The sequence below is a fragment of the Benincasa hispida genome, chromosome 10, assembly GCF_027475165.1.
Source record: "Benincasa hispida cultivar pf3 chromosome 10, pf3_genome.v1.1, whole genome shotgun sequence".
Taxonomy (NCBI): Eukaryota; Viridiplantae; Streptophyta; class Magnoliopsida; order Cucurbitales; family Cucurbitaceae; genus Benincasa; species Benincasa hispida.
In genome coordinates, this window is record NC_143487.1 from 37,884,862 (window position 1) to 37,911,848 (window position 26,987).

Consider the following 26,987-nt stretch of genomic DNA (forward strand, 5'->3'; position numbering starts at 1 on the left):
CCATTGTCCAATAATTATTTTGTCAATCTGGTGATTGGTTTAACTTTGGTTTCTCCTTCTCTCCTTTCCAACTTTTGGTTATGTTATTTTCATATTATGAAGTTTCTAACTTTTGGTTATTAGGTGGATAGTAGGGTGCCTCATTGTGTTTTGATATGGTAACCCGTAGATTCTCCATCCATATCGTACTTCATAGAGGTAACATAGGTGCTTCTCATTCGAACAAGTTCTCTTCCTACATTTTAATTATTTCTAGATTTTTTCTAACTTCTTTTTATTTTTTTGTTATGGTGCCCAAACTAATATGAAATATTCAATTAGTTTGAGGTTGGTGTGTTACTTTTTTTTTTTTTTTTTTTTTGTATTTTCCTATATTCCATTTCAGTTGTATTTTTTTGGTGTTTCCTCATTCTACAATGGATATATTGTACAATTGAAATGTATAATATATCCATTGTAGAAGGAGGAAACACCAAAAAAATACAACTGAAATGGAATATAGGGAAATACAAAAAAAAGTAACACATCAACTCAAACTAATTAAATATTCCGTATTAGTTTGGGCTACATAATACAACAATAAAAAAAAAGTTAGAAATAATCTAGAAATAATTAAAATGTAGGAAGAGAACTTGTTCGAATAGAGAAGTACCTATTTACTTCTATGAAGTACGATATGGATGCAGAGTCCACGGGTTGCCGGATCAAAACACAATGAGGCACCTTATCACCCACCAAACAACCAAAAGTTAGAAGCTCCAGAATATGAAAATAACATAACCAAAATTTAGAAAGGAAAGAAGGAGAAACCAAAGTTAAACCACTCACAGGATTGACAAAATAATTCTTGGACAATGGGGACTTTCAACAAATAGATAGTGGACCAATGTTGTTATATAGGAAAAATGAAGGAGAGGGGTAATTGTTGAACATTAATAACAACCCCAAATAAATTAGAACATATAAAACGGAGTGTGACCGGCCTCCAAAAATTAAATTTACATCATGGTTAAGTGAACTCAAATCCAATTAATAAATTGTTTGAGTCATTAATGAATTAGTTGAATAGGAACTGGAAACACACAAGTGGAATAAAATCAGCAAACAATCACAACAGTCATTAATAAAGTTGGTGGGTAGTTTAATAAATGAAATAATTAATAACGCAAAATATTGAAAACATGCAAAACAAATTATTTAATAGGACTAACCCAATTGAAATTCACTGGGGCATTAGAATTGGAACAACACAGAACAACAGTTTAAGGACAAGATCGAAAATCAAAACAAGGCATGAAAATGAAAATTTCATGAGAAAGATTGAAAATAAAAACAAGACATAGAACAAAGAATCAATAGGTTGGATGTTTATAACATGGCATGGAAAACCAAAACATGGCATGAAATTGAAAATTTCAAGAGAAAGACACAGAACAAGACACAAATTGGAAATCAAAACAAGACACAAAAACAGAGAATCAATTATTTAGAAAAATTAATCATGGCATGGAAAATCAAAACAAGACATGAACACTACAAGAATTTTGGCTTTAATATCTGTTGGAAAAAGTGAAACTGGATGTATAATGTCAGTTTTATTTTTTAAAAAAAAAACGGATCTTTAATGTTGGTTTTAAACCGACATTGTAGGTATACCTTTAATGTCTCGGTTTAAAACCGACATTAAAGATCCGCTTTTTTTAAAAAAAAAAAAGACAAAACCTATTTTCTCCTCCCTCCACCCCCCCTCCCAATTTTCTTTTTCCTTTCATTCACTCACAACCCACGCGAAACCCTTCCAAAATGCAAACCATCCGATTTGTCTTCTTCTTCTTCTTCGTCTCTCTGTTTTTTCAATTCGAGAAAAAGGAAATTGGGTGGATCCACTTTTCTCTTTCCTCTTCCTAAAGGTGAATTTATGCAACTCATTTTCTAGGTTCCCTTTTCCCTTCCCATTTCTGCAGTTTATTCTTCCATTCAATGCCTCTATTACAGTTTTACCCTCATTTTCTTTCTCTTCTTTCATTTTCAGTTGGGGGTCTTTGTTGTTTTCAATCTTTGTTCCTTGGAGGTTTCTGGGGAATTAACTGAAATGGGTTCTGTTTGGATCTTTGTTGGGTGTCTTTGATTGGTTTTTGTGGCCTATTTGGAGTGCAAATATTGAGTTGGATTGTGCCTTTTCGTTGTGTGTAGCAAGAAATTTGATGTTGTGTTATTGTATGCTTGTATGGACTATGGAATATAGTTTCAATTTTCCTTTTCTTGCTCTGTATTTGGTGAAATGAGTCTTAACTTAGCGGAGAAATTAATACCCTTAACTAAGTTGAGACCTCTTTTTCTTTTTCTTTTTTTTTTTTTTTTTGAAGAATTTTGCTAATTATATGGTGATTGTTGTGGCTGGAGTAGAAAGTTTTTGTGACTGTTGGAGTGTTTTTTAGTTTTGTGGGATTTGGACATTTATGTGTTTAACTTTTCTGGTGTTCTATTAGATGAATTTGGTATGATTCATGAATTATTTTTTAATATAGTTTTTAGAAGGTATAAGTTGTAGCACTTTTTCGGCATTGCAATTTGTCAACCCGAGTATAGTTCAAATGAAAGTTCGAATCTCCAACTTTTGATGATGTATGCATGGCTCAGGCTTAAAGGTTGTTTATTTGCTTCGTACTCTTTATGTTTTCCTTTTTTATTGATTTCACAAATAGGTTTTTAACACGTAACGACGTCAAACAGGTTATCACAATTTAAAGTTTGAGGTTGAAGAAGGCTCTATTATTCTAATCTTGCTTATGTTGCTCGTTTCATGTTATAAATATTATTTTGAGTCATGTTTCTGGGCCTAATCGAGCAAACCTCGTAACATTTTTTTTTGTTTCAATTCTTTACTAGTGTTTTTTTTCGAGATTACAATTACAATCATCTCTTGGAAGTTCTCTTTCCATAAAATTTTTATATGGGATACTTTTTTCTTTTAATGGGAGGAATTAATGTATCTCCATAGAAACCATAAATACAAACACCATTCATTTTTTTAAAACCATTTCTTAGGCTTCCATATTTTCAGTAGTTCCCCCCGTGTTCGGATTGATGCTTTATCACTCTCTTTACATTTTAAAGTATTATTAATATTGTGCGCAGTTTCCTATTAAATGAAAAGAAGATGTTGAGATCATAATTGATTTGTTTGTTGGTGATTCTATCTTGTGTTTGAATGCTGAACAAAAATAAATTTATTTTGTACAAAGAAGGAAGAGAAAGGTTGAGGGCTCTCAATGCTTAGCAATACTGGTGATTTTTTTTAAGATCAAAAGACTTATAATGCAGGTTTACACATGCAACACTATAAGAAATCTGACTTCTCCCGACGTCACATTTCATCGAAAAAGTGTGGAAAATTCGTCAAGAGAGCCTCTCCCGACGAATAAACGGTTGTCGAGAGTTTGGTCGGGAGAAATCCGTAGGGAGAGGATCTCCCGACGCATTTTAAAATGGCGTCAGGAGTTATGGGGGAACTCCCGACGCACATATAGGGTGTCGGGAGTTCCAAGAACTCCCGACTCTAATATACGGCGTCGACAGTTCTCAAAACTCCCGATGCCCTACATGTGTATCGGGAGTTCCCCTATAACTCCCGACGCCGTTTTAAAGTGCGTCGGGAGATCCTATATGCGTGGGGAGTATGAAAATTTAATATATAGTTTGTAATTTTTTTAAAATTTGATCTGAAAACCTGTAAAACATATTAAATCAAATAAAGATTCATATAATTAAAAAAACAAAAATGAAGTCCATATTATAACAAGTAAATAAAAAATTACAATATCCAAACAAAGTCGATACTAGAATTTCATAAACATTAATATCAAAAATACATAAAAGAAATAAAATCAAAACAACATCTAAAACATGTCTCGAACACAATATCTTCAATAATTGTCCCAGCTCATCTCCGAATAGCATTCTACAATAAAACAAAAACATTGAAATGTTATATCGATAAACATCCACAACACGTTCAAACTTCAATACGGGTGGTGATGAAACTCTACCCACCCCCTACGACAAACATGTAACATCTCGAACATCAAAAACACAAAAAACGCCTCAAGAATGACCAACACACATAAAACTCAAATTTGTCCCCAAAATGGTTTATCTCAACCCTCCCCCCCTCCCAGAACCACAACACATTAAACTTCGTAAACATTCATAAATACACAAAATAGCCAAGTTCAAGGACAAGACGGGTGTAATGAAACTCTACCCATGCCCCACGATAAACATGGAACCTCACGAATATAAAAAACACACAAAACAAGTAAACAATGACCAACAAACATAAAACTCAAATTCGTCCCCAAAATGGTTTATCTCCACCACAAAAAAGAGAAAACAATATTAAATTAACATTAAATACGTGTAAGCCAGAGAAAAAGAAAATTGAGTAGATACATCATTACTCATCATCGTAATCTAATTCAAATTATTCATCAGCACTTGAACTATTATTGGGAGATAATTGTTCTTCATCATCATCGTTTATGAAGTCATGATCGCCATGTACAATAATTGGTCTTTCCACAACTATAGGATCAACGTCAACTCTGCATAAATTAACCTCCTTAATGGTTTCATCCACTCGGACGCCACCAACAATTTCTAGTAAATCTAGTTGTGCGTTTTCAACATCATCCACTTCCGATACATCCCATATTCATTTATTTTGGACTACTTGAACAACTTTTCAATTGCTACCATGTTTGATGTCATCAATGTAAAAGACTTGTTGTGCTTGGATAGTAAAGATGAAAGGCTCATTGACATACCAAAAGTGTGATGTATTGATCGATTTGTATCCTTAATCAATTTGTGTCCTATTACTTTTGTTGTTATCTGTGTCAAACCATCTACACTTCAACAAGAAAACGCGTCTTCTATTCGCATATTGGAAATCCAATACTTCGTCTACAATACCGTAGAAATTGTTACCCACACTTGTGTTCTCACAATCTCCCCGGCCACTAGGACTCCACTATTTTGTGTAGCTCGACGATCATCACGCTCTACAGTGTGAAATCGTACCCCATTAACAATGCATCCATTGTAAGAGCGCACCTCAGACGAAGGTCCCATTGCAAGTGAAAAGAAATCATCGGAGATATCTTCTCTCTTGCGCGGTTGTAGAATCTGATAATTAATTATACATTAAAAATGACTACGAAAAATGAATCATCCCTCAACTATTGCCTACAAAATGACTATGTATACCTGATATTTGAACCAATCAGGAAATTTGCGTTGATGTTTTATATATAAATCAGAGGCGCTTTGAGCTTCACGACGAATTAACCTCAAATGTTGCCTACAAAATTGATCATTTAAATGTTATATCAAAGGAGATACCCTAGAATTTAGAAAAGGAAAAAGTTTGAAACGTACTTGTGATAGTCTTTCTTTACAATTGTTGAGAATGTACCAATGAGCAATACGCTTTTCCTCCGCTGATAGCGTCCGTAAAGTTGACGCCCCTAATGGTCGTACCCATTGCCTAAATAATTCAAATTCACCAAATATCTCGTGATCGGGAATGTTATCATCATTTCGTTCATCTCTATTGAATCTCATTTCAATCCCATTTAGATATCACGAGCAGAAATTCCATGATTCATTCATTGCATATGCTTCCGCTATAGACCCCTCGGGACATGCTTTGTTCCGTACAAATTGTTTGAATGTTCGTAAACTTCTTTCAATAGGATACATCCAACTATAACTAACTGGGTCCACTACTTTGGTTTCATATAGTAGATGAACTGCAAGGTGTACCATTACATCGAAAAAGGCAGGTGGGAATATTCTTTCCACTTTACAAAGTATGACTATGATGTCTACTTGTAGTCTGCTCAAATCACTTACACATATTGTCTTTGCACATAAGTCGCGAAAGAATGTACACAACTCAACAATAGCAGTGGATACGTTCTTCGGTAGGTATGCTCAAATACCAATAGGGAGTAGTCTGTGAAGCAATACATGACAATCGTGTGTTTTCAGCCCCGATATTTTTCCATCTTTGTCATTCACACATCGTGATATATTAGATACGAATCCATTAGGAAATTTCACTGATTTCAAATACTTACAAAACGAAATCCGTTCACCATTTGTTAATGTGTATGCTGCGTATGGTTTTACAAATCTGTTATCGTTGGATTAGATTCAGTGTTGGAATGATATGACTATCCTGCAGTTATGGTAGTCATAGCTTAGTTGTTTATGACTTCCATTGAGTGGTTTATGGTAGTGGAACTTATTAGGCATCCTTTGGTAGTTTATATTTATGCATTATTTGTCTAAATGAATCCGGTTGCACTATGGTAGTTTGTGGGTTATTCATGAATTGTGGGTTAGGTTAATTCTTCATTATCATCGTCGAATCTATTGTTATCTCTTGTTTAACCATTTATTGTGCTTCTTCGTCAATTTGAATCTAATTTGTCTTGGAATCTTGTTTGGATAATCTAGGATTGACCCTCGATAACATCTTTTAGTTGGAGATCTTTTTTGTGGTTTCATTTGATTGAAGTATTGTATTGTATCCGTTTGGTGTTGCTTTGGGGGCTTTTTACTTTTTAGTTATATGGATAATGTAAAACTTTTTAGTTGGAGATACTAATTTCCTCCTTTCGCCTTTCGTATGCTTATGCTTAGGTTTTGGCATATTTTGAATTTTTATTATGTGATTCAAGCTTCTGTGTGGTTGTTTATAATAGAACATGATATCTTGGCCTTCTTTACAAATTTCCATGAAGACTCGAAATCATAAATTCCCTTGTTATTTTCCCATAGCTCCGTAGCTTGAATATCATAAATTCTTTGTGTGGGGTAATTGAATTCTTATTATATGTTTGCCTATTTTTCTCTGCTTGCAGGAAGTCATGCCTTTGATTTTGATCAAATCTGTGGTGGATGGTGGAGAGAACATAACGAAGGAGCAATTGAAAGACAATTTGAAAAATACTATATAATGGCAACAAGTGTGTGTGCACTTTTCTTTTGTTTTGTTTTGTTTTTTTTTTGGGGGGGGGGGGGGGGGGGGGGGGAATTTGCAAGTTTTGGTTTGTATTTTATAGTTTAAAAGTAAGTTCTCACTCTTTTTTGATATACCAATAAAAGTTGTTTGGGTCTAACAAAATTTTAATTTTGCTATGTAACCCTTATGAGTTTTGGTAATTTGTTGATTACCTTGGTTTTAGAGTTAAATTATCATCCAATTCCTCTTTTGTGACTTATTATTATGGATTTGTGAAAGCAATTAAGAATTTATTTTGTGCATGGACAGGTTGATTACCTTGGTTTTAGGGACATATCGTTTTTAACTTTTTGACCGACATTAAAAATGGATTGGACAATAATTATATTGAATACACAGACAATAATTAAAAAAAAGTGGACATAGTATTTACAAAAAACAAATAATAATTGAAAAAAAAGTTGGACAATAATTATGGGTTTTAAACCCGACATTAAAGAGCTTTAATGTCGGTTGACAAACGACATTAAAGATAGTGTTATTAAAGCCCTTTAATGTTGGTTATCTTTAAAGTCGGTTAAATTCTCAAAGACTATTTATCTCAAAGAGGTCTACGTAAAATTCTTGGAAAATGCCAACGATCACTATCTTTAATGTCGGTTATCAATCGACATTAAAGCCTAGAATTCTTGTAGTGGAAATTGAAAATTTCAAAAGAAAGACATAGAACACAGATTGAAAATCAAAACAAGACAAAGAACAAAGAATCAATAGGTTGCATGTTTAGAAAAGTTAATAATGACATGAAAAATCAAAACAAAGCATGAAATTGAAAATTTCAAGACAAAGACACAAAACACAGAGTGAAAATCAAAACAAGACATAGAACAAAGAATTAATAGGTTGCATGTTTAAAAAAAGTAAATATGGCATGGAAAATCAAAACAAGGCATGAAATTTAAAATTTCAAGAGAAAGACACAAAATAAGTCACAGAGTGAAGATCAAAACAAGACACAGAATAGATAATCAATAGGTTGCATGTTTAGAAAAATTAATCATGGCATGAAAAATCAAAACATGAAATTGAAAATTTCAAGAGAAAGACTCATCATTGGCCGATCTATTGTTTACAAAATGAACCCTAAATCATTGGATAATAGTTTTAGATTTCGCTACTCATATCTGTATTTTCTCTCAGGAAACAAGTTCATGGAGACAACTTACAGAAGATGAAGAAACCTTTAAGGTAGTGACCAGAGAGGTCTTTTCAGCTAAAGCAGTGGGAGATATGAAGTTATTTATAGGAGATAGATACATTTTACTTGAGAATGTTTATAGTTGTTATCGCTGATTGCTGCAATTGGTGATACTGCTATCAATGGTAACTTTCAATTTCAAAAGTGTGCTATAAGTTGCAATGACTAATAGTTGCTATCAGTGATGTTGTTATATGTGAATATAACTGATAGTTGCTAGTAGTAATAAAAAATGATAACTACAATTAGTGATAGCTTTTAATTCGAGAAATGTGCTATCAGTTGCTATCATTGAAAACTGTTATTAGTGATTTTTTTGCTATTAATTGTAGCTTTCAATTTGAGAAATGGGCTATCAGTTGCTATCACTAATATGTTTCTATCAATGATTGCCAAATAATGGCTATTGTTGATATATTTCTATCAATGGTAATGTTTTGATGCTTTTTGTTATTTCAATTTGAAATCATGTTATACTTGTTTGTAAATAATCGGAGTCCTTTTATTAATTTGTTGATACATGTAGTGTGTTTGTATGCATATAGGTATAGAATGGTATCCTTCTATATTGATAATCATAAAGGATATAATTGATAGCTACTATCATTGACATTTTCTATTGCTATCAATGTAAATGATATCATTTATAGTATTTATATATTACATAATGTTTGGAGAGATGCAGAGATTGAGGAGATGGAAGCAGAAACTGGAGAAAGGAAAGAAAATTAAATTTTTTTAAAAAATCGAAGAAAGGAAATAAAATTAAAAAAGAAAAGAGAAAAGGAAAGAATATATATATATATATAAAAAAAGGAAGAAAGGAAAGAAAAAAACTGGAGAAAAAGAAAAAAGATAAAAAATAAAATTAAACAAAAAATATTAATATTTAAATTTTAAAAATTATTTAACTTTTTATAAACTAAGGATGTGTTTTGATTAACTTTTGAAGTATTTAATTTTGAAAATATGTCATTTTGAAAAAAGCAATTGATGTATTTGACAACCACTCAAAATAGCTTTTAAAAATCATTCAAAGTTCATTTTGAACTCTTTTTATCAAAAGAGTTCAAATAGAAATAATTTTTTTGGAAATGACTTTTTCCTCTAGTTAATTCGAAGGGGCTCTAAGATTTGTTTGTAAAATATTCCATATAAAATATACTCATCACTTATTCTATTACAGAGTAAATTTGATATTTGTAATTTAGTTTATGATTTCAACTCCAATTATATTGGTTGTTTAACCTTCAAGATGGCATCAAGTTCAATCACAAATCTTTCCATGGGTAGAATAGGCAAGCAAATAGGCACCAATATTCCTTTCTCTCCTACTCTATTATTGAATGGTATGAAGAAGCTTATTAAATAGGGGACCATTCCAACTCCTCCAATTGCAGGTCCACCATAAATGGCCTTCCCCCATCCGAAGTTCATCTCTCCAAACCCAGTTTTTTTTTTCCAAGTCTGACACAAGAAACGACCCATTGCAGTCCAATGGGGTCGTCCTTTGATCGCCATAAGTTCTGCTACAGACAAAATATTCCTCTACAAATTCTATAGCATAATCTAGGGGATTCTGGCAAAGTTTTCCAGCTGTGGTAAGTGCTGCAGGAAAGGCAAATGCATTGCCATAATATCCAGATGGCAAAGGGTTGAGCTTCAAACGTAGATTCACGAGACAAAGAAAACGCACTTCCTGATTTGGGCTAAGTTGGCTATCAAAATGATATTGGGTATCCGACATTACGACAGTCTGTAGTAAAACAAGGATATTGGCTATTAAAATACTTCCGATCCTCAGCATCGGCAGGATGTCGAAGTATTCCTTCAACGTCAAACCTTTTCTCCTTTTGTCACCTCATATCCCCAGCAGTATGTTTTGAAAGAAATAATCTTTGCAACCTTGTCTTTAGTGAAAAATATCTTAACACTTTATGTAGAATTTTTTTCCCCTTTCTATCATTCAATCTATATATTGACTCTTCACGATGTGGACAATTATCAAGCTATGCATACTCTTTCCAAAATAAAGCACAATCAAACTTGCACACGTGGATTGATTTGTATCTCATCGGGGTTATGTAGTCTTTTCTTAGCCTCATAGTATGTGGTAGGTAGCTTTACACCATCTAGAAAGGCTTCATTTAATAATTCAAGTAACATATCAAATGATTTATCGCTCCAACGATTAAGGACCTTAATGTGCATAAGTTTCACTAAGAAATTAAATGAAGTAAACTTTAGACACAGTAGATATTACTCCTACTTCATGAAAAAATTCCACTTGTTCCATCTTCCGCATTCGATTCTCTTCTAGTTTCTTCAAAATTTGGACCATACAAATCATGAATCATTTCTAGCATCTCATCTTCTACATTATCTCTATGATCTCTATTGTTTGCTCTAAGAGGAGGACAGAATGTTAGGGGGGTTGGGGGGAGGTTTGGGGTTTGGGGTTTGGGGCTGACGGGGAGTGTGATTAAGAGGAAGGACTGACCGGAATGTTGGGGGGAATATAGAGATGAGAGAAAACTCACCTAATAATTTGGAGGTGACGTTGACAGAGATGCCAGAGGTTCGATTTCGGGAGAGGAAATGAAGAAGGGAAGGAGATTGGGGAAATAAAAAATGGGGTTTAGGGAAATCAAAGAAAGAAAAAAAAAAGAGAGAAAGGGGGAGGGAAAAAATGTGGATGAAAGTTTGGAAAGGACAGAGAAGGGAGGGAAAAATGAAAAGAATTGATTTTTTTTTCAATTATATTTTTTGAATAACCCTTTAATGACAATGTATTATATTGCTAAAGAATTTTAATGTTTAGTTCTGTTGGTTTGTGCGTCACAAATTGTTTCAATGGCACTGATATAAATTTTGTCGCTAAAAATAATATTCAACATGTTTTCTATTATGTCACTGTAAATTACCATTTAGCAACAATTTTTTCTTGCGTCACTAAAAATTTATCATTGAAAATGAATTTTCTTGTAGTGATAGTGTCCCTAAGTTAAGGTACCCAACCTTATTATTATACTTATAGACCGTTTTGGCAATATACTCAAACCTGATCCACTTTTATGTCTTTACATAAAATCAAGTATTCATGCTATAGCAAAGGGTTCGTTAGTTTATTGAATTTAGGTTGTTACAAGTATAATTTACATGTTCAATAACAACTTTTCTTGGATAAACCTCAATAACAACTATATTGCAAATAGAATATATTTGAAGATTACAAATTGCGAGTTTAATGATATACAACCCAATACTTTTGATACTCAATACTTAAAGTACTCTGCATTTTATTTACTTGGTAGACAGTATGGTAGTTGCACTTGGGTGTGAAGATTTTATATTTATAAACAAAACTTTAAAGCTTACATGTGAAAATTTGAACATATAGTAAAAATTTATAGAAGAAACACAAAAGAAAGTTAATACAATATATATCACAATATCTTATTTATAAGTTATTTCAAATATTATCATTTATGTTTCAAACATAAATACTTTTTATAAACCAAGACTTGCTTGTAAAATATTCAATACAAAATATACTCATCTTTTGTTCTATTAAAGTGCAGATTTGATATTTTTAAGTAGTTTATGATTTTCAAATCCAATTGGTTGTTTAACCTTCGAGATGGTATTAAGTTCTATCACAAATCTTTCCATGGCTAGAGTTGGTAAGCAAATAGGCACCAATATTCCGTTCTCTCCTACTCTATTATTGAATGGTACAAAGAAGCTTATCAAACCAGGGACCATTCCAACTCCTTCCATTGCAGGTCCACCATAAATGGCCTTTCCCCATCCAAAGTCCACCTCTCCAAACCCAATTTTTTTCAAGTCTGACACAAGAAACGACCCAATAGCAGTGCAATGGGGTCGTCCTTTGATAACCATAAGATCTGCCACAGACTTAATGTACTCCTCTGTCATTTCTGCCTTAGCTTTCTTAACCAATTCTATAGCATAACCTAGGGGATTCTGGCAAAGTTTTCCAGCTGTGGTAAATGCTGCAGGGAAAGCAAACGCATTGCCATAGTATCCAGATGGCAAAGAGTTGAACTTGAAGCGTAGATTCACAAGACAAAGAAAACGCACTTCCTCATTTGGGCTAAATTGAAGGGATATGGTACGGAGGCGCCAAATGTAGGCTGAGAGGAGCTCAAAGGAGGAACAATGGCGAAGGTGAATAGGTAAGGTTTCTCGAATGGTGGATATTTCAGTTGGGCCAAAGAAGAAGGAGCGCTGAACAATGTCATTGACGGAAATTTTGGTAGCATTTGTGTCTCCAACTTGATCATATTCATGGGGTAGGTAAGTGATTATTGGAATATCCCTCGAATTTAAGAGAGTCCTTTCCCATACCGGAAGAACAGATGGAGTGTGAGCCCCATGAGCCATTTCGGCTACGGCTGTCATGAATTGGACAATACCATAGCCATCACACATTGTATGATTAAAACGCATCGCAAAGATAAAACCACCGCATTTGAGTCGGGTCACCTACACATTCCATAATTATTGAAATCGATCATAATTTAGTTAATTTAACTACGTACTAAACTATCATAATTTAGTTAATTTAACTACGTACTAAACTAATTCTATACTTCAACGATAATTGACATATATACTACTTTATTTAGGTCGAGCATGAATCCCCTCTACCCCCATTTCTTATACTAAATTAATTTATGGAATAAAGGGATGAAGCATACCTGGATGAGCAATAAAGGGGAATCAAGAATCCCATCAGAATTTGGAACATGATAAAGAAGTTGATCCATGCATGGAAATGGAGGTTGAAGAGAAGAAGAATCTTGAAACTGGTCTAGACTCACATCTGCATTTGCCTCAATGAACAAGATTCCTTCACCTGTGCACTCTACATACAGCTTCCTACCCAACCCTTCTCGAACTCTGCCTGCAAAAGGATAGTAAAAAACTAATGACTTTGAAACTGCCTCTTTTATCACCTTCACTGGGTCTCTCCCTTCCATGCTTTGATTATATTCATAGAATTGTATTATTGGTTGTTGAAATCTTAAGCTTTCTTGATCATCAATATCAGAAAGTTGTTTATACTCATGGGGTGTTGGTTTAGCCGGGAAAACGAATTGTGGTTCACATCTTTCTACTTTGAACACAAGACATGTTCTGCTCGACCACATTTCTCTATTACACAAAAAAAATTCCTTAAATGCATAGATATAATGTACAGATATTGAAGGAAGAGTGTGTTATTTATATAAGAATGGAAATTAATTATCTTCCAACATTTGGTTTTGTTTCTTTTTTGCATTTTTCTAACATTCTAGTCCCTTTATGTCACAAATTTGAATGGGTATCTTTTAATTATTTAAGAGACCTAATATTTCTTTTTTTTAGTCGATATTTCCACATGTCCAGGGTTTCAACATTGAAATAATAATTGAGAGTAAAACCTAGATAGGAAGTAACAAAATGTCATTATATAAATACAATATAAATAAAATTATTTAAATTTATTTAAATGATGTAAAATGTTTATTAATTTGAACTTTCTTGTCTAATTTTTTTCTATAAATATTTATAGACGTCAATATTTTATAGATATTTCTATCAACATTTTCACTAAATTGATATCTCAACATTTTGAATCTAGCACATTTAAAAGAATAATAATCAATTGCAATAACTAGCTCTCTATATCTATGTGTAATTATTAAAAATTTGTCTCTTCCTTTAAATATTCTATTATTGAGAACATAATAGGAATTATTTTTCATTAACACTTTTTTTGCTTTTAATTAATATTCTGTCCATTAATTAACTCAAGCAATAAATTAATGGGAATATTTGGTTAACGATTTGGATTTTGTTTTATGTTATCAGATTTATTAAATTCAACAAATATGTATTTGATAGACAATCTAAATTCTATATTTGATAACTATTTTTTAGATTTTATGATCCAAATACTGTAAACTCGAAAATTAACATTTTATGTTTTCAATGTAATAAATTTAAAATTTAAAATTTTTAAATGCATAATTAGATTAAATAAATAGTAAAACGGTTAAAATATAGTATGTCTTGTTTTTTAACTCAGTTGTTTATTTCTAATAAAAATATGAATTATGTGATGTATTATCAAACATATAATATTAAAAAAAAAAATCTACAAATTTTTTAACATAAAAATGTTCATAAATTAATTAACATAACATTTAGTTGAGAACTAAAACTAGTTTTATGCTTTATAAATATAATAACAAACATATTTAAAATAATTGTTTAAATGAGAATTCTAATCGGTGTCGAAAGGGCGTGGTAAACACCTTTTGGCCCAAATCAAATAAAATTTCAAGTCTTGCTCTCTAATAAGTAGTAAAATGAAGTACGAAGTCAAACCATAGAGAGCCACGAAGTTTTTTTAATCGAAAAGCTTATAGTATAGCAACCGAAGGGCGGGTTTGTTGTTTGAAATCCTTGCAATGGAAAAAAAATTTGGATGAAAATAAATTTAGAATAAGAGAAAGAGATTTGTAAATCTAAAGTTTTAAGTCATGGTTGATTAAAGCAATACCCATTGATGGTCGACTCATGTTAATCTTACTCTTTGCTTCTAATTGATTTATTACCTTAATCAATGATAAATCTAAAGCACAGAAAAGCAACATTCAAGCATTGATTGTCAACTATTCATAACAGTACAATCAGATTAAAACCCATAAACAAGAGAATATGAACAATAATGTTGGATGAAGAACAAGTCTCACAATTAAATTAACAATGGGAAAACAATCAAATCCAAGCTAGAAGAGTTACGTTTTCTCTAATCATCCTCAAAATACTAGAAATTAAGATTCAAGATGATAAGAATGGAAAAGAATAAATTGTTCATGGCGGAAGGAGAAGAATATAGGGCTGGAAAAGGAAAAACGGCGTGATCCCCCGTTAAATCCGGCTAACTTTGCTTTTATAAACTCGAGCAAGTGTCGTGACACTAGGGTGCAGCGCCACAACGTTGAGGGGTTGGGAAACCCCTTGTCAAAGAACAATGTTGTGCAACTTCGATGTGGACACACGCGCACCAACAGAGTTCGAAGGGTCGTGGCACCATAGGACAATATCGCCACCCTTCCTCAATTTCACAATTTTGAAGCTCTCGGGAAAACGCATCGAGCATGGTGCCGCTACACTATGACACTCCTCAAGGACATTTTCATAATTTTCATGCTTTCTTCCTCCCTTGATGCAATTGAGAATTTGGTTCGTTTTAGCACTGCTTTGCTCCTAACACTTCATTCTACCTTTTAGATACCCGATATTTATAAAATCATCAATTAAGAATATTTGATAAAGCAACGACCCCAAATTAAGAATAGAGCAATAATACATTTTAGACGCTACCAAATTACCTACAACTTGATTCTATCATCCTCAAGTAACGTAAAACATACAATCACATAAAGATTAACTTGCTAAGTTTCCAAATTCTCTACTCCAGCCTTAACAGTCAACTAAAATCATGCTCACAATCAATCAAGCCATTGAAAAGCATTTAATCAATTCTAAGATAAAATTGGAATTTCATTTAACATCTTCTAATGCATGAATAAGTTCAAAGTCATCTATTTTAAGCACAAGTATCATGGAATAGATTTATAAAGTCTCAGATCGTTTTTCCCTACTCTTGCTTGAGCACAAACCATCAAACATTAAAATACACCAAGCAGTATTATATCAATTACAGTGCGGAAAAACACATACAAGAGTCCTAAACTTGCATTTCTTTTACATAGGGACACTAGTTTTCACACTTCCACTGTAGGGAACTGTACCCACTCTTTTCTCCTAGGTGTTCTAACTGGTCACAACAAAAACAGAAGGCAACTCCTTTTACTTCTAGTCATGCATACATATTACAAGTTTATTTTCTTATCTTATTTCTTTTGATATTCTTTTTAGCACGTATAGTTTTTTTTTTTTCTTGTCAATTGACTCTTTCTCTTCTTTTCTTTTTAGCAGGAATATATCTCGCATATTTCACTCTTAGTATCACATTATCATCTTTTATGCAAGACATTCTCTAACTAGTGGACCCTTTCAGAGTGACAACAAACCTATAGCCTCGTAATGTAATTCTAAGCAAGCAAGAGGTAATTTAGATGGATAAAGAACTAAAGATGCATGAGAGAAGGGATTCAAAATTTTCAAAATTAGCCTAAAAATCATATATGCTTTCTTTCAAACTAAGATACCTTTTATCATTCCAAGAGGTCCAACTAAGTAACAATCTGCCAACTGAACTAAAATACCAGTATGATACAGGAAATGTGATCAAAGTTCAGAGTACATAGATGCAGGCATGATATTAATAGTCGATCCTAAGTCTAGCATTACATGCTCAAATTTTATCTACTTATTAGATAGGGCAAAGAAAATGTATCGGGATCATAAAATTTAGGTGGTAAGTTACCTGAGCAGATACTTTCTTCACTTTTGGGCTTGTCTTCAACCTTAACCCACGACCTCTTGCACTTTCCGATAGGCCTTTTGTTGCTCTCAGAAGACTTGGCCACTTACACCTTATCCTTATTTGAAACTCCTTTAACAATAGCTAACCTACCAAGGAAGGGTACAACAGGAACATAAGTGTTAAGATTCAATGAATGATCAAAATGTACCTCTCATGTAGCAGTCTAATTGGCAATTATTTTTTCGTTTTTTTCTTCATGCTCAAGCTCTTCTGGCTCATCCATTAGTTCAAAGGCAAAAGCATAGGAGACTTTACTATAGCACACTGTCATAATTATGCTGACATTGCACACATTGGGCTCAAGTTCGGAAGAAAGCCTCCCTGTATGCCTGTGTAATCTACTTACCAATGTAGCAAACTAAGAAATCTAATTAGTCATGCTCTACATATGCATGGCGATCGTCTGCTTAAATAGCTTGAAGCTACGCTTAAGCTGCATAGTTGATTCTGCCAAGCTCTTCATCATGTCTTTTAATGGTGCTCTTTAGCTGCTCTATTGAGGTGGTCCTTGATTTCCCCATCTATTGTAATTGTAATGTTGTCTCTTTGGTTGGTTACCAGCACAGTTTACCTCCCCTAACGTCTATTGCTTGACGTGTGGACAAACATGGAATGTATGGAAAGTCATTGAGCACACTTGGCATACCAAGGTGGATTTGTTCCTATCCAGGGCCATATGTTTTACAACAACAAACAAATAAAATATTTCATTCTTAAGATCACCTACCTCAAATGAAAATTTCACACTGACTAATGAATGGGTTCCAAATTGTTGGGAGTTAGTCGTCGTGGTCGTTATGAGTTTCTTTGCTTCTATTGGAGTTTTATTGACTAGAGCTCCCTCTACGACAATATTGACTTATTCTTATCATTTTGAAATAGTCCCTCATAAAAGTATTGGATCATTAACTGATCCAAAATTAGATGATGTGGAAATTTGGCGCATATCCACTTGAAGCGCTCTTAGTACTTATGAACTGTCTCTGCGACATATTACAAGATGCTATAAATTTATTTCTAGTGTCTCTTAGTATGTGAGGTGGGAAAGAACTTCTCCATAAACTTTTATTGCATCTTTTACCATTAGATGATACTCCTAGACAGTAGAATATATAGCCAATCTTTGGCATCTCTCTTCAAAGAAAAGAGAAATTTCCTCACGTTTATCTGCTCTTGGGTCGCTCCATTTGGCCTCATACTTCAATACACGAGATGAAACTCTTTAAGGTCTTTATGCGAGTCTTTACCTACAAATCCAGAAATAAAGGAAGTATGTAAACTAAACTAGATTCTAGTTCAAATGTACCTGTCGTCTAGAGGTACTTCATGCATACCGGTTGTCGTGTGGTGTTAGGGGCGACGATATTTCTAAGGGTCTTCTCTTGCTCGGCCATTGGTTGCACTTCTTCTTAAGACTTTTCTTCTTTAGATTCTTCTTCTGATGTGTCTTTGATGCATTATTTTATGCGATGAAATAATGGAAGGATTACGTTGGTGGAAAATGTGTTATGCAAATAAGTTTTCTCCGCAGGACCCAAGTATAAATCCTACTGAGTTTCCTGGTAAGCCCATGGGTTGAACTCAGGGACTAAGGAAAATAATATGCGATGATAATTTCGAGCTCACTTTGCGGTAACCAACAAATCAAAGAGTTTGTTGGTTTCGTGTTTACAGTATAAAATGTATGCGGCAGAATTGAGAAAATAGTTAATAATATGGAAGATGCAATGAATATGCAGGGGAAGGGGTTGAGAACGGGTTTAGCTAACACTTCCTAGGATTGCGTTCATGTTATGCGATCATGCTACACACATACAATAGCAAATCATCTCTCAATACAAATGCTACACCTTCTAGTTCTATAATGCATGAGATATATGCGATGATGTCTATAGGACCTACACATAAGCCTCTATTCTTGTCTATGTGATGACAATTGACACACACACATACAAGGCGACCACATAATACCATAACCTATCTCTAGGGTACATGCGATACATGTTGGCAAATAGAGCTTATCTCCAAGTCTCTATCTCTTGCTTATACAGATATAATCTTGCTCTCTTGAGTCTAAATTCTAACCTAGCTCTCTCAATACTTAGGTTCTTTCTTTAGACTCTCTCTCGAGTAGCTCTAAAGGGTGTTGGACACAACATAAGACAAGATGATCGCATGCAATGAAGATTCTAGGTCATATTAGCTATGTTCTTCTCAACTCATTCGATAGATTTAACTACTCATGCATCCTTTATAGAAAGTGAACAAATGTAGATAAGCAAGTTCCATTTTATAGATATATAATCGAAATACAAAATAACAATGCAGAATAAGAATAAAGAGCATGGTAGCAATTTCTTGCTTCCCACGGCTTTTACATTGTTCTTCTCTACTCTACTCGAAAGATAATCTTACTCTCGCAAGAGTCGGCCATCTCTCTATTTTTCCACGCCTCTTGGGTTCTCTCTCGAGCTTACCAGGGCGATCTTCCGGTGTCTCTTCCCTTATCTCGCTCCATCTTCTAAGTATAAGAAAACTATGAATAAGGCTACTTCTATCTATGGAGAGAATTATCGAACTGACCGAATTGATTGAACTCCTTCACTGAATATAGTCTTTGGTACTTATAGAGCTTTGGGGTGAAAGACTTCTTCTCTCTTATGATTGCACTGATGGGATGACATTACTTCTCTATCTGATGCACCGAATATTTGTCATCGAAAAGTTGAGTGTACTTGCTACAATAGGTTGTTAACGGCTAGTCAACTTAATTCAGAATCGATCGTCATCAGCTTTCTGTCCCATTGTGATTTATTACGCTTTTCACCCAGATGCGCCCACCATGATGCGCCAGCTCTATGCGGCAACCTTTTTGAGTAGATATTCGCGAGCGCAAATGATCGTAAAATCTTGCGTCAACACAATCTCTTAATGCATTCGATCATTGATTTCTTTGAATCGCATTTTCCACCTTGCATCAATGCATATTCTGCACAAAAATACATAAGTTAACTGTTTTAATGCAATGGACGCATGTGATTGCAATATTGTGAACTTAATGCTTTTTGACGCAATATTATATATTTTTATCATCGCAATCTTGCATTGTTTTATAACTTAGCACTGTAATAACGTGCATTTCTGCCCGTTATCAGTCTTCAATACGGATGTGCTCATTTTGCGTTGTTTGCTGAAGGGATTGGAATTCCCCACAACAGAAGCAATTGAACGCATCAATCTTTATATTTTGTTTTACAGAATAGAAAAATATAGAGAGACGGAAATGATAAACAATATTAAATTAAGCATGCTATCTACTGTATTAATCAAACAGAGAAGAAAGATTTAAATGGAACCACATACCTTTGAAGACCAATTCTTTGTATTCCTTTCCAATTCATGTCATCTTCTCCCGATCTCACGAACACCACAACTGAGCACCACCATGGGGTCTTTCCCATTATTCTCAGGGACGAGAATCATGTAGAGTTGTGAGCTTGCACTTAAAATTGGCATGAGGGAAGGAAAAGAGAATTGAGAGAAATTTTCTTCTCTGTAAAAACTTATTTACATAACACATAGAACCAGAGAACCCAGAGAGAGAACGAGAGAGAACCATTCTCTCCCTTCATCCAGTTTGTTACATGAGATTTTGAGAGAGAGAAAAAATGGGTGATAGAGTTACAACTCCCTCTCCTTAATTTTATTAAATTCAAATTCAAATATTTGAGTTTAATATATATATATATATATATTATCCACTTAATATATATACAAACTATATGTTATATCACATATAACATAAACCATAGTTTATTATTCTCTCAAATAACCTAAGGTACTAATATGAATCACATTCGTATTAATTTTAACCTACAGTTTTATGAATCACATTCATATAATTAATATTTGAATCATATTCAATTATTTATTTCTCTCATGAAAATGTATCAACATACATTATATTACATAATGTATCAATATACATTATTTAACTATATCTTTTACAATTAATTCCCTTAAATTAATTTGAACAATTCAAATCAAACCAAATTTTTTTGATTCAAATCCGTCCTCATTGAGCTAACGAAGAGACCTTATGACCTATAGACTGAAGCTTCAATGATACTGTTCAGAGTTAATTAGATATCGTTAGTTCTACCTAACTCGAAACAAACCATATTTATAAAACTTGAACAACAACCTAAACTACTCGTAGTTAAAATGGAAGTAAGAGGTCAATCCACATGGAAATATTATTTAATCTTTTCCTTAACCAAGCTTAACTATGAAAGCTATAAAACAAGATTTTTTATTAAGACAAGAAATATGCTAAAAATCAAAAGATAAAGGATAATTGTAAACAAATTTACAACAATCTTGCTTCTAATCCAAGTTAGACATTCAATGCAATTCTTATCATTGAATTTTACAAATTTAATTCACAATCGGATTAAGCTCGCAACTACTTAATTATGTTAAACTAGTCTCTAAAAAGGCGGACAACTAGCATTTACCTAGTCAAGAAAGCGTCTGAATCAACAATTAAGGTAGGATAGCCCTAACCCTAATCAATCTATATGCTTCTACCTCTATTGGGTTCGATAGCGGCCATATAGAAGAGAAAACATGCACAATAAGTTCTAAGATTCAATTGTGCCGATTAATTGTTAAGATATCTTACTCAATTAACCGAATTTTCTTCAAATTTAGTACTTAGTACATCCTAGGATAGCCATTAAACAGACAATTACTAATGCCTCTCTTAGATCTTTGTTAGACATTCTATGAACACGTTAAAAGCAACACATTCAATCATGAGTGTGACAAAACCAAGCATCTAAATTAAACATGTTCATGATATAGATCATTCAACATGCTTCAAGAATTAAAAATGGATTCAAGAGTGTTCAAATTAGATTGCTAATGATAAAGACAAGTAGAAAACTCAGAAGAATTGCAAGAACTCTTGAAATAGAAACAAGATTCAATACTTCACAAATTCATAGACAAATTCATGAAGAATTACAAATTATTGATTATAATCCAAAAAGAACTCAAAATCTAAACTAAGTAGGAAATAAAATTACCATAGAGATTAATTGATATAGAGAGAAATTCCAACTTCGATCAAAATCGTTCTCCCTCCTTTTTCAACTATTGGAATAGATTCGAACAATCGCTTGATATCAACTACACTATCTATCATTTAGTTCACAAGAGCCTATACGACAGCTTTAAGTGTTTTTCTAAACGATCGTGTACACGCGCTATTGACTAAACAATCGTATAGTTTTATTACATGAAAGATCGTATCAAATAGTAACTATACGAACAATGGACTAGATCAAAATTCGTGGAGTTGTTGGGGTGCAGAGTTGGTTATTATAGTTTGTACACTATAACACTATGAATTATAATAGTGTTGTGGGTAGCGTCATGATACTGGGGTCAACATTGCAATCCCAAATCACAAAAAAGCAAAGAACTTTGCGCTTGAGACGTGACACTGATCCTTGACTCTACGTTGCGTGAGGCGTGCACGCGGGATGAATCACGTCAAATTTCGGAGCACTACAACGTTGTGAGGAGCATTTCAACGTTGCCCTGTTTTGCAGCAAAAGCGAGCTTTCTGTCTTCAAGCATTGCTTGACGACTTAAAATAACTGACGGGGGTTGTTGTTTGGAATTGATGCAATGGAAAATAAATTCACATGAAAATAAAATGAGAATAAGAGAGGGAGATTTTTTAATTTCAATAATGAAAAGATCTAGCTTGGACTTTGATATTATGTTTCCAAGTTAGTTAAATTGATCATTGATCTCTAAATCAAATCTCATGCTTAAGCTAGCCAAATTGATTAGAATCCTAATCAATCTTTCTAATTTCGTTGTTAGCCCAATTACATTAGATGAATCCATATTAACCTAAGTGGTTTAATCGCATTATGCTTTAGGGATTAAGCTAGATGAACAAATTAATTTCTATCATCTAATTAATTCATTTGATACGATTTTAAGTCAAGGTTGATTAAAGTTGAAGGGATCAAATCCCACAGTGAAAGCGTTTGTGTGAGAACGCGTTGCATCCCGCAATTCGACTTTTACATAAATAAATTCATTGTATCAAAACATATTATAAACATGTAAATCAGCGTGCTTTTTGAAAAGATTAGAATTATTCTTACCTTTGTAGATTCTCAAGCTTTACGAACAATCCTCTCGATGTTCCAACGAACAACTCCTCCAACGATCTTGATGATTTCTTGAACAATCTCGAATACTACTACAAGACTAACCTCATTATTTCCTAGGATTCCAATAGAGGGATAGGTGATATCCAACTGTTGAGAGAGGGAGAGGAGAAAAGGGTTTTGAAGAGTAGAGAGGATTCTCTTTATGGCTTAGGAAAAATTTTGCACAATAATACATGTATGTTATGTATTGTCAGTCTCTGTATTAGTGTCTCCCAAAGGGGCCATAGGGAGGTCATTACATAGAGAAGGACCAAGCCCTTTTAATAGCCCTTTTCCTAATTTTCTTTTCCACGATTAATTAATTAAATAATACTTATTTAATTTTATTTGCATATTAGTTAAATAACTATTTATACATTAAATTAAATTCAATGTATATATTTAATTATCATAAATAATGTATGTATATGTGCAATACATCTCTATTAATTAATACTTGTGAATCCAATTCTTTTGAATTAATTAATTGAATCTTATTCAAATATTACTTTCCAATTTAATTTGAATTATAGAACATATCCATAATCAAATATATATTAATCACATTAATATATGATTTTCTCAAATTAATTTTAACAATTCAAATCATCTCTCTTAAATATCCTCTAGTGAGCTTGCAAGGTGAACTAATGGATCTGTAGATCACTCCACTAAAGACCTACACAATGTGTACACTCCAGTAAAGATTTACAGTTGCATTTTTCTCACTACATTTATATTTCTGTGTCCATGGATATAAACCAACAACAACAAGTTAGTCCTTCACGAGTCTACATAACTCTAACTGTGTCAAATTACTGTTTTACCCTTAGATTACCTCTGACTCCTTAAGTATCAATGCTTCTCTAATGAATAACCTATTTATGGTCCAACCAATAAACAGAAACCCCTCTCGGGCCAATGAGAGGGTAGGGCCTTTGTTTAAGTTCCAAAGACACCACTTAAGGGAACATTCATCTACTTATCTTTTAGATAAGAAGGAATGAATTTCATCTTGTATTATTATGTTCTCAGCTCGCCACTCGGTCTTGTCCCCAAAATGGTAGGCAAGGTCGGTGAACTGACCATCCTATTGAAACTAAGTTGGCTAGGTCATCCTATTGAAATAGGAACTTAACTAGTTAACGGTGTTACATTAGTGGTTACTATTTCGGGGTCTAGTCTTATGCAAACTAATAGCATAAAATACCTCCACCTGCATGTCAACTACACAAACGTGCTGGATCATTGCGTTTGTATCATAAACAAATTAGGTCATATCCATAGTGTTACCGGGATAAGGTTTCCCTATACTACAGACCCTTCAGGCTGTATCTTGAACATTGATCTCTATATGTCTCACATATAGTTCAAGACCGATAAGTAGCCTTGGATGTTAGTTTATTGGATTTAGGGATATTAAGACAAAAATAGACTAACAACACAAACAATAACATTTATTGAGTTAACATCTATAACTTTTTATTGATGACAAGCAATTAATAAGGTTTACTATCTATAAGTTTTAGGATATAAAACCTAACAAGAGCAATATTCGTTGATAGTCGACTCACAATTAGCAAGCTAATCTAACCCTTTGCTTCTAGTTGATTTATTACATTAATCAAGAATAAATCTAAAGTAGGAAAAGCAACATTCAAGCATTGGTTGTCGATCAATAATAAGAAATAGTCATTCATAATAGTATAATCAGATTAAAACCCATAAACAAGAGAATTTGAACAGTGTTGGGTGAAGAACTAGTCTCACAACGAAACTTAAAAGGGGAAAAGAAAATAGGGTTGGAAGAAGAAATAACAACGTGATCCCTCGTCAAATCGAGCTAACTTTTTTTTTTATAATCTTAAGCAACCGTCGCGACATAAGGGTGCAGCGTCGCGATGCAATGTGGATGGAAACTCCCCTTGTCAAAGCATAGCAACGCCTCAACACGGATGCGTGCACAGCGATAGGTTCAGAGTGTCGTGGTGTTTCCCAAATTTAACAACTTTGAAGCTCTCGAGAAAATGCGTCAGACATGGTGCCGCTATGCTGTTGTCCGATGCTCCTCAAGGGCGTTTGCATAATTTTTCAACTTTATTCCTCCTTTGATGCAATTGAGCTCCAATTTGGTCCATTTTTGCTCATATATCTATTATTCTCTCAACTATAATTTTTAGCCTCTTTAAAGGTATTCCACAAATCAAACTATTTATGGCAAAACATACACTTTAAAGAAAAAAACACCCTTTCCTCAAAAGGAACATAATTACCATTTAGAGGTGATATTACCAAACACAAATTTAAAAACATGAAATACAATTTCGTTTTCACTAAATCACTCATTTTCAAAGTTTTGTTTCTAAATCGTCTATCAAACAAACCTTTTTAACATCCAAACACTAGAACCTTATGACTCAGATATCCCTATACATATCAATAATCTTTAATCTTCAATTTATAATTTGTATAATAGGCTAGGTTTGGAGAATTTTTTTGTCCCTATTTATTGCCCTTTATTTTTTAAAATATCTCTATTATTCTCTTAACTTTAATTATTACTTCTCTTTAAAGGTATTCCACAAATCAAACTATTTATGGCAAAACATACGCTTTTCAAGAAAAATACCCTTTCTTCAAAAGGAACATAATTACCATTTAGAGAGGATATTATCAAAAAACACACACACACATATATATATATATAAACATGAAATACAACTTAATTTTCATTAAATTACTTATTTTCTAACAAACCCTTTAACATCCAAACATCGGAACCTTATGGCTCAGATATCCCTATACATAGCTATACTCTTTAATCTTCAATTTATAATCTGTATAATAGTCTAGGATTGGAGAATTTTTTCCACTCTCTTTATTGCCCTTTATTTCTTAAAATATGTCTATTATTATCTCAACTTTAATTATTAGTTCTCTTTAAAGGTATTCCACAAATCAAACTATTTATGATAAAAACATACCCTTTTCAAGAAAAACACCCTTTCTTCAAAAGGAACATAATTATCGTTTAGCGGGTGTTTGGCTAAATAACGTTAGTGGAATTGAGTTGGTTTTTTTTTACCAATTCACGCCAACTCACCCTAACTCTCCCTCCAACTCACCCTAATTCTCCATTCTACTAATATTTTCAATGGCTCCACCCATCGGCCAACGTCTGGATCATGTTTAAGTAATGCACTAAAAGTGGATAAGGTTGAGTGTCTTGACTTGGTGATACTACGGATACGGCCTACTTTGTAAACGTTACAAGAGTTGTAAGTGTTACAAGCGATTTGATCCAAATCGTTCATATGAAGACATGTGAGTTGAGATATCATATACAATGAGTTCGTATAAGATCGGACTGCGAAATAATTAATTTCTTAGTAACGCCGTTAACTGAAAAGATTAATATTTCATACTATGACCATAGGTAACTTGGTCTCAATCCTAAGTGAGTTATGGACTCCTGTCTATGAGAAAAATCATTTGATTTATACAGGTGAGAGTGGCCCGTGTCGTGGACTCAATATGCCTATATGTCATTCCTTCCCGCCTTTAAGGTAGCTATAATTTTTAGGAAGTTGGGAACATAGTTACACAAGAGGAAGCCCACTCCTTCCCGCCTTTAAGGTAAGTAGATAAATTGCTCCCTTTAATGTTGATTCCAGGTCATGAATAAGGGGCCTCTACCTCTCATTAGCATGAGAGGGATTTGTTTGTGGCAGGTCTATAAACAGGTTGTTCATTAGAGGATCAATGAGACTTAAAGAGAAAGAAGTAACTGTAGGGGTAAAATGGTAATTTTGACCCAACTATAATCACAAGCAATTTTTTTGAATGATTGAATTATTGATGACTAGTTATATCCATTGAAACAAAAATATATCTATTGTGTGAAGAGTGCAACTATAGATCATTGGTGGA

At 33.4% G+C, this 26,987-nt stretch overlaps 1 protein-coding gene and 1 long non-coding RNA gene across 2 annotated transcripts; one reads left to right on the plus strand and one right to left on the minus strand.

Moving 5' to 3' along the window:
* Positions 1-1,728: 1,728 nt before the first annotated feature.
* Positions 1,729-7,335, plus strand: LOC120088825 (uncharacterized). Its single transcript, XR_005485044.2, has 2 exons — positions 1,729-1,910; positions 6,933-7,335. It is a non-coding gene; the product is annotated as an uncharacterized LOC120088825 (long non-coding RNA).
* A 4,522-nt stretch (positions 7,336-11,857) lies between these two features.
* Positions 11,858-13,485, minus strand: LOC120089052 (benzyl alcohol O-benzoyltransferase-like). Its single transcript, XM_039046482.2, has 2 exons — positions 13,016-13,485; positions 11,858-12,800 (listed from the first exon to the last, which is right to left on the minus strand). The coding sequence occupies exons 1-2, from the start codon at positions 13,466-13,468 to the stop codon at positions 11,862-11,864; spliced, it is 1,392 nt and encodes a 463-aa protein (XP_038902410.2). The 5' UTR covers positions 13,469-13,485; the 3' UTR covers positions 11,858-11,861.
* Positions 13,486-26,987: the final 13,502 nt, after the last annotated feature.